Source organism: Anguilla rostrata, chromosome 4 (genome assembly GCF_018555375.3).
Source record: "Anguilla rostrata isolate EN2019 chromosome 4, ASM1855537v3, whole genome shotgun sequence".
NCBI lineage: Eukaryota > Metazoa > Chordata > Actinopteri > Anguilliformes > Anguillidae > Anguilla > Anguilla rostrata.
This window is the reverse complement of record NC_057936.1, coordinates 23,232,611-23,242,130: the sequence shown is the minus strand read 5'-3', so window position 1 is coordinate 23,242,130 and position 9,520 is coordinate 23,232,611. Positions and strand designations below refer to the sequence as shown.

Here is a 9,520-nt window from a genome sequence, read left to right as displayed (position 1 = left end):
ATTTTCTTTGCATAGGCATTTCCAATGCGTAGGTGAAAAGAAGGTGCTGTGAATATCTAATAATTTTTCATGCAAAAACGGCAACAAATTTTTAGGGGGGCTGGGGGGAATGAACACGGCCAATATAACTTTTAATGAAATAAGTTGGTTTTCTTTTACACTGATTATAACTAATTCTTCACCTCCATTCTTCTGACCAGCAGCAACAGTTAAAAGGAGCTAAGCTTTCTTTTAGTGGAAGGAAATTACCCATGGCATCAGTCTGTGTGCTTGCGAAGCACACCAAGCCAACTTGCAGATCTGCCAGATGGACACCGAAAATGACAGTTAATATACAAATGAATTAAATGGAAAACAGAAAACAGGGCATATTATAATCTTCCCTTTAGGTAACAATGTAAATCTGAGGAATACATTTTCATTGTAACAGCAAGCTAGCTGCTGGTAGAATTTAGACACCCATTTTAAGATTACACCAGCCATTATCATCAAATGACCTAATCTCATATTGCCAATTGAAAAATTGTAATACATTTCAGTTTTTAAGCAAAAGAATCATCTCTCTTGTTACTAGAAAAGTGCTAATCTATTACCAGTATAAATCAACAACCGATATGGATATGGATATGGATATGACCAATTTCACAGAAGCAGTATTAAGAATAAAAATGGGAGTAACCAAGACAGCCCCCCTCCCCCCAATGGGTGGTTTTACCAGTATGACAGGCTAACATGATAGGCAAAGTATTTTCCTATGGACACAACTAAACAATCAGGAGTAAACTGCACATCTTTATTGCACTGCCAACATTATTTTCACACCACTACAGGAGGTGAATTGCTGAATTGAGATTTACCAGTCAATCTTTGAACAGTTGCCAGGTATTTTAATAAAGCTCCACCATATTTTGGAATAAAAAGAGATAACTGTAAATTTGTATTAAACCCATTTAAAAAGGCATTTTCATACAATTGTGAACCCAAAATAAATGAAGACATAATTGCAATTACAATGGCATAAATGTGAAGTCAGGCAATGGGTCAGCACCAAAGCTCTCTCGTTTGTGTGTTTGCATATGTGTGTGTGTGTGTGTACATGTATGTCTGTACATATTGGTTGTTAATACGTGTTTTGAAGTTGGTAAAATTAAACAAGCAACTGGATCTAAATCAAGAAATTCCATGTAAAGTACTTTTTTGGTGGGGTGGGCCAAAGACAAGTTTCATCATTTCAAACGATTGGCAGCTTGTGGAAATGATCACTCATGATCCAATAATGATTCAGTGCCAGTAGCTGAGCAAAACATAGCAGGTATGGCAGAAAACCATTACTTTGGGTCTAAAGCAATGTGTTCTACATTATGATGTTAAAATAGAGCAACTCTATCCCATATCAGAAGTGGATTAAGGTTTCTTTTCCCAGAAGGTGTAAAGGGACATCCATTAAGATCCAGCCATTACTTATCATCAGACTGAGGTCCCACATAATAAACATTGATGTTTTACAAAGCGCACCTTGTTATTGATTAATATTTTAGGCACATGAGCAAGGACACACAGACACGCAAACAAACACACACACACACACACACACACACACACTTGCCTCTCGTACTTCTCTAAGAAACCATCACCCTATCTTCATCCCCTGCAATCCAGCCTCGTGCCCACACAGCTCTCTACAGCAACCATGGCTCTGGGGGGTAAACTTTCCTATCTAAGTGAGAGGGTGAACTCTCTATTCAATAAGAGAGGGCGAACTCTCATTTTCTTCCTCTAGCACGGATAAGCAGTACCTATATTGGTATGGTATCGCAGGAAAATGAACAAAACCGTCATTGAGCATTTTTGCACAAGTGTAACAATAAGCTTGTTGCAAGTTGGGGGAAGAGTCCAATAGAGAAAGCCAAAGCTAGAGACATCCTGAGAGGCCTGGTGGAAACAAGCTCAGTTTCCATCTCTCTGAGGTTCACGGGGAAAGGGGGAGTCTTGCATATGAGGTATGCCTGCAGTTACAGATCAACTCTCCTCTCTCATCACACATTGCTTCATTTTCAACTGTATCACGCAAGCTTAAAAGAAGTTAAAAACTAATGAGGTCACCACGGTGCTTTGTTATGCCCTGAAGAAATAACGTATACTTTAAAGCATCTTTATCTAGAATAAAATAGAAGATATTTACACATTTTTCTTTAAACCCTAAATATACTTTTTTTTTGCAATGAGCATGTAATAATAATAACAACATTAATATAAGATAAAAAATTAAAATCCTTTTTCCTCTTGTTTGAAAAGTAGCTTCACGGTCAGTCAGTAGATGTTTAAAATGGCGTAAACAGTGCATTAACCTTAATGTTGATTATTGTTATATTGTTCACATGTTATCTGTACATTTATGAAGAAGAAATAAATTATTCACAGGTTGTGCATATACCTCCATACTGGCTCTAGTTATATTTCACAACTATTTTGGCTGCTGAGTGAAGGTGGAAAGAAAATTAAACAAATTCAAAGCATAAAGACAAAAATTCTGTGGTAGGCAAGAGAACCTGAGATAGTGTACTTCAAGTGGTCTGGGTTTTAATTTCTATATTGTCCTTTTTTTGGCGTAGGCTACGTAGAAAATGAGGTTGGTTTTTGGCTTTAGTTAGCATCAGAAAAGGGAAAAGGTAGGTTTGTGAGGTTTTTAAGGCGATGTGTTGTTGGAGGAGGTAGGTGTGTGTGGGACAGGCTGAGACCCACTGCGTCCACCAGGGGCTTTGCTGTTACTGGAGCCTGACGATCCAGATGGGCCTGAAGGGGCTGACCCTGCTGCCTGAGCAAAAAGCACACCTGCAACATAAACATACACGATGGGCTTAGGTTTTATGGAATTTTCCATCACTCAGCAATAATCACCTTCTTTAAATCCTTCTTAAACTTCGAGCTGAGACAATGGTTTAGGAACGTTCCAACATCATTTGTTTCTGGGTTTCCTTTGGAGAAATGCTCACATTTACCCTCAGTGATGAAGGAAAATTACTTGTCACATGGGGTGGCTTCTTAATCATGCAACAATACTAGTTACTTAGGAAACCTTTTCGTGGAGCTCAGTGCTCAATCCTGGCAAATCATAAATAATGAATAACCGTGAAGGACCTACCAGTGTAGACGACCCCATTGAGCTCGACTGACATACTGATGCTGCTCATCCCATTGGTGGTGAGGTTGAGGGCAGAGTCCTGCCTGCCGTCTATAGAGGAAACAGAGGAAGCTCACATCATCTTAGATCTGACACCTGCAGCCTCACCAAGACATCACCGCTCTACAGAAACCTGCACATCTGCAGCTGGATGTGGTTCTGTCGCCAACAAACAAAAACTGCTCTAAATGAGAGCATTTCATTAAAAATAACCAAGTAGATGTAATTTCCTGTTATGACAGAGGCCACCCATGCTCGTCATCTAATGCCTGTGCAGGTGGATGCTATACATTTATAGATCTGTTGAATGAAAAGCTGGTCATGGGAATATCTTCAGTACAAACAGCAAAAAACAATTTCATTAAAGAAAATTTTAAAAGAACATTTATTTATTATGTTTTAATTGTATGTTTTGAAAGGCATTGGGGAGTGCTTTAAAACTGCGCAAACAAAAAAGATACTAATCATCTGTGTAATGCGCTGAAATAGATGGGGAAGTCTAGATTTTGCTAATCATCTCCATCTGAGTTCACAGCTCTGTCTGCTGGAGTCTCGTTCACAGATCATTAAAGAGCCTCTTTTAAGTCTTCTTTTAAGCGCCAAAATCTCCCACGACAAAATGATCTGCAGTTGATTTTGCTCGATTCATCTTGAGACACTATGAATAAAAAACATTTTTGTAAAAAGCTGTCATCTGTCACTAATTCACTTAAGGCTCAGGGGATTCCCCAGGTTATCTTGAAAGAGACACAGTGCAAATAAAGGACTGCATGATCTGCACAAAGTAGGTCACCAGGGTGTGAAAGCTGGCTCTGTTCTCAGCAGGTGTTCTTGTCATAGCACAGTGCCTACATTTTGCACCATGCACAGAGACTGGTTGCATAGGTAGCAATGCATCCTTGAGCTGAGGCAGCAGCATCTGTTTCGATCTGTCTGGCTAACGGACAGGCGGCTGTCCTGGAGCAATCAGTGAATAAGAGCGGCGCAGGCCTTACCCTGGCTGTTTATGCGGATGTTCATGGGCATCTGCGCAGTCATGGCGAGCAGGTTGTGCTGCAGCGCCCTCTGCAGGAGGCGCTGGTGCTCCTCGGAGGCCAGGGCCATCTTCTTCTCGGGCGGCTCGCCGGCCTCCAGCTTGTCCCTCAGCTGCTCCAGCGCGGCCACCTGAGCCGCCATGGCCGCCTGAGCCGCCGCCGCCTGCACGGCCGCCGCCTGCGCCGCCATGACCGAGTGGCCTGCCAGAGCCGCTGGCATCCGGCCCGCCCCCGACAGCGGCTGGCCGCCATCGTCCTCTGCAAGGGAGGGCCAAACGGCGCGGGCTGGTTAGGATGGGGACACTTACATCACATTTCACAACGCTTCCCTCCAAATTTGAACAAAGAAACTCACTATCTGAATAACATGCAGGAAAGGAGTTGACTTTGCCATTTACAATGAAGAGATAAGGCCCATTGTCTATCTGCTACAGAAGAATAGATCTCAAAAGAGGACTGCACACCCAATCATTGCTAATTAATACAGCATGTGCAAGTAATATACTTCAGCACAGCTCCTGCCCCACCTCACCTTTCTTGATTTTCTGCACGGGGGTGAGTGGGGTCCCATTGGTGCCCCCGGGCATGCCCATGCCCGACATGGAGAGTTTAGGGGAAGAGAGCATGGTGGGCGTGCCGTTGGGGGAGTAGGTGAAGAGAGTGCTTCCGAAACTCTGCCGGCGGCCCTCTCGCCTGTTGCTGTCAATAGCTGCCTGCAGTTCATTTGGATTGCTGAGTCCCCTCTTGTCACATTCGTAAGGGTACAGGTACTTCATGTATCTGACAGAGAGAGGAAGGATTCAAATCTTTATTTCCCACGGCAGCAAGAGCTCTCCGCTTGAGCTCAGCCTGGAAACTCAAAGCAATGGTCATGAGAAAGCTTACTACCGCACAGCTAATCTAGAGACCATTAAAGCACTAAAATACTAAAACAGCAACTTTGGAAAAACAATCTGTACTGAGCATCATTATGTAAAATCTGTATAACGCATGCTAACAGTGCAAGAAGTATAACAAATGGCACAGGTCACTCACTAACGACATTACAATTCCAGTTTCTAAAAATGTCCGTGATTTAACTGGTGCATTTACACATTTATCCAAGAGAAAAATCGCCATTGAGACTGGTGCCACTTTTCCAAGCATGACCAAGGCCTGGCCAAGGTCTGGCTGTACAGTTGAGACTGAGAATGAGTGGAACTCACTGAGTCCTGAGAGTGAAGGCCGCACTGGTAATGGAGGTAGGTAGGTTGAGCCCTTTGGTGATCTCCCTCCACAGCTTCTTGTTGATGACCTCCACCAGCCCTCCCTTCTCCGTCACCAACTGGTACAGCATGTATAGGTCCAGCACCTGCTTGGCCATGATGGGGATCCTGTTGACTGGGGTTCCTAGAGAAGCACGGAGTTCACACGCTTGACCATCACTTTAGGTGACAAAGGAAGGCTTCAGTGAATACAAATGGCAATGGATTATCATCAGCTATCACATGTTTAAATATTATATTTCTTTTCTTCCTTCAATCTCCCGAAAAAAATCTCAATTCATTTTAAAGGCGTTGTGCGTGCGAACACATGTTGAGGGAAAAACCTCTAAAAACATCCCAGGTGAGCAATTAAACGGGAATGACGTCAGTACGCGTTTCCTTTTTTGAGCAGGGAAATTTGTGCGCAAGACACAGCAAGCTATCTTTGGGCCGCAGATGGAGCTTTTGTTGAAAAGCTGCTTCCTTGAGCCATCCCTAGAGGGCAGTGCGTGACGAGTTTTACGACGAGCAGCATTACACAAAGAAGCACACACAGACCCACCCAGGCATTTGGTGGTAGCCAAAGCAGAACTGGAGCTGTGGGAGAGACATATATTATGGCTTAGAGTCCCACAGGAAGTTCCAGAAGGCTGCAAAGCCGGCCCCAAATGTTGACAAAACTCTGCTTCATGACGCCTGTCTGGCACGCTCGCTGAACTCAGTTTCTATCCGCTCCATGTGCAAAGGATTCTTTGACTTTACTTCAAGTGGCCAGAAAACCTCAATGCTCAGTGTGAAATAGCTGAATGCAACACTCCCTCACAGGGTGCAGAAAACCTCAGAGAAGTGGGTTCTTCTTCACCTCATTTTCTTTGTAGAAGCGTGGGCAATCAGCATCACGTCCTAAACATGAGGGCCGTAGAATGTTGTACTTTATAAGAGATAAATGTCTTGAATAGAGAACCCCAAAAATACAAAAACAGATCTGGGATAAGAGCCTAGAGAGAAACAAATTTCAGCTCCAGTACACCAAATATGTATATCTACATATGTACACTTGGGCATTATTGACCTATATAATAGACTGTGGACTGTAGAGACGTGACTGGCCATAAAGCTATCATCTCAGAAACCAATAAAGATCCACCCAACATGGTGAAACCTGAGACCGCCGTTCATGTGTCAGGGGTGGGGGAGGAGGGCTATTGAGCAGGACCTCCTAGAATCCACCATGACTGTCTGTCATGGCTGAGCAAACGAGGATTTACAGAGAAGTCCGGACAGTAACGCACATGTGCAAACCATCCCAGATCAACTAATCCCACCGACTAACCACACACCTCTCCTCTGCATGAAGCTGAACAAGTCGTCCAGGAACTCCTTGCGCTTGGGGTCCCCATCCAATTCATAGAGCTGGAGGACATGAAAGACAAAACACAAACAGGCAGTCTGTTAAAGCAGGAAGAGGGCCAACAGGAGCGTGGCCCTGGGTTGAGAAGGAGAAGGGTCGGCTTTAAAGAGAGATCACACGGGAGGGGACCGTGATGGGGTCAGGGTCAATGCCGTCAGAGGCTAAGTAGGTTCAGTAACAGTAGAGCGAGAGTTCTTGACCGTTTTTGTTCTGGGGGACCCAGCTAGGTAATGAACACCGATGCAGTGAATGTCCTGTTTCTCTAACAGACAGGGGCTCCATTTCCCTTTGTTAAGCAAAAGAACAGGCAGCCCGAGTTCGGAGAAATGGCCTGCAGCCTCGCGGATTTGCATGGGACAACAATACCTGTAAACTGCTTCTGGTCCCACCCAAAAATCAAATATAGGAAAAACTGTCATGGAAATGCTGGAAACTGAGCTTTTCATTCAGAATTACCACGGCCACAATAAAATCTCCCTACCCCCGCCCTCACGTGTGCACGCACGCAGACACACACACATACTTCTGCTACCACCACCCCTCACCCCGAATGGTGTAAAAGGTTGTTAATCAGCCTATTTCCTGGGAAGACTCTCAGCTGGAGCCAAGCACAGTACAAACAGATGCCAACCGGGAGAGCGGTCAATTAGAATACAGTTTTTTTTTCTTTTCTTTTTTTCGGTGTGAGGCAGTTGGTCTCCTGCTGCACCCACAAGCAGCTCATTCCCTTTGTGCCATTTAGTGCTCATTAGTGACGCCAAGCAGCCTTAAGATCTTACTATCAGAGAGACGGGGGGGGGGCAGCAGAGAACCGAGAGGGGAGGGCAGTAATGTGGAGCTAGAGGCAAGTAGAGCCTTAATTACAGGATGCACGCATTTCTGAGGAGAGCCACACTATAAATCTTGTAAATGGCTCCCCTCAGCCTCTCTCACACAAGTTTCTAATGGATCTCCCCTGGCCCAGCCTCGCTATCCATAAAATCACCATCACCGCTTTCCTTTTCCTCCTTCAGCCTACCCCCACTCACCCACCGAGTCTCCATAGCACTCACCACTACCAAACATAGTGCAGCTTCATTATTACACGCCCTCCCCACATAAACAATCAGCAAGACAGAAATAACCATATGACTTGAAGAACAAACAAAATGGGACTCCCCCCATCCCCCCGACTAGCCTATGATACAGTGTGGCTCGGTCTCTCTTGAACAGGTCTTTCATTAACTGTATTCACATGGAGATTTATCCAGTAGAAAGACAACAGAGAAGATAATGGAAGCACGTGAGGTTTAGGGTGGTGCAAAGATTCTAGGCTGAGTAGACAGGACCGTTGAGAAAGCAGAATTAATCTGCTGTTAGGATAGCAACCACTTTGAACACGATAATCAACACCCACCCTGACAAGCAAGAATCTACTTGTGCAAGGTCTGAAAAAAAACAAGCCCATCTTCGAAACGGCTAGCAATCTTTATGCTAGGTACAAATGGAACCAGCCAATCGGGTTCCCTCCCCCCAATCACTGTGCTCCCCTAACTGGCCCCAAGCCCCTCTCTTTCATATTACTATGTACAGCTGCATCCTTTTCCCAGGAAGCTCTCAAAGACACTCAACCCCACCCCCAACCCCAGACCCCCTCCCTCCTTCCCCAACATAACTTCTGCAGAACACATCTGTTTATCTGTTTGAGTGGGGTGGGGGAGCTAAAGCTTTTCACATCTAGTCAAATCTACAGAACACACTGATAGGGCGTCTCCTAGCGTGAATGTTTCAAATTCAAACAACAACAAAAAAGGATTATATTCGTAAGGCTGAGTTGAATAGCGCAAGATTACAGTACTTCATCTTCTGTTGTAAAGAACAGAAAGACAAGCTAATGATTAAAGCTGAAATCCATGGGAATTTCATACACGTCTGCATTTGGTTTGGGTCACCACGTGCATATGTTTTTCAACAGCTTTTGAATGAGAAACGGGCATCTGTGTTCCATTTCTCAATACCAGGGAATTTCTACGCAAGTGCGTTTCCTGCCAGCTTGGCTTCCCTCAGATCCACCCAGAGTGTTTCTGTCATTATGGATTCAGGGTAGCAAAGCTGCCATTTGGGCGTTGTGATCCTTTTCCTTTTCAAAAATCCTGTTGTCAAGCGCGACAGCTGGATAAACAGCGAAAGCAGTTTACCCTTTAGCTGACTTTTTGGAGTTTCTAAAAAATGCTATTTCAGTTTTAGTGTATGTTTGTGATTGACTCATGTGTGTGATAAAAAAATACTAACAGAAGTTTCTGGTAACCTGCCAGCTTTACCATGGTATGTATCAAGGCCTTTTGGGTTGGTGGTCTAAAGCAAGAAAATACACCTCAACACCAAAACAGTCCATACAGCAACGTTACACCTCCAGAGGATGTACATGCGTATATTACGCAATTACTCTTCAAAAAAATGTTTAATCATATTTATAGTTAGAACAATTTCCTATGGCCTTACAATCTGACATTACACGAGCCCTTGGGAGTAAAGAGATGTGCTGCCTGAGAACAGAGAAGGAAGCATTGCTGTATAAAATGTATGTATTTTCTTGTTTAAACTACAAACTACAAACCAAGGCCAATCAAAAACACATATGAAAACCGGAATATCACAAAACTCCAGACAT

The 9,520-nt window shown here is 43.9% G+C and overlaps 1 protein-coding gene across 4 annotated transcripts in view; it reads right to left on the bottom strand.

Moving 5' to 3' along the window:
• Positions 1-779: 779 nt before the first annotated feature.
• The window catches only part of arid3a (AT-rich interactive domain 3A), a 31,671-nt gene continuing 22,930 nt past the window's right edge, over positions 780-9,520 (bottom strand). For all 4 annotated transcript variants that reach the window (XM_064331517.1, XM_064331519.1, XM_064331515.1 and 1 more), the window contains exons 4-9: positions 6,800-6,872; positions 5,421-5,604; positions 4,748-4,995; positions 4,177-4,473; positions 3,143-3,232; positions 780-2,832 (exon numbers count right to left, since the gene is read on the bottom strand). In XM_064331517.1, the coding sequence (XP_064187587.1) occupies positions 2,687-2,832; positions 3,143-3,232; positions 4,177-4,473; positions 4,748-4,995; positions 5,421-5,604; positions 6,800-6,872 (1,038 nt within the window). In that variant the 3' untranslated portion in view covers positions 780-2,686. The remainder of the gene's footprint in view (positions 2,833-3,142; positions 3,233-4,176; positions 4,474-4,747; positions 4,996-5,420; positions 5,605-6,799; positions 6,873-9,520) is intronic.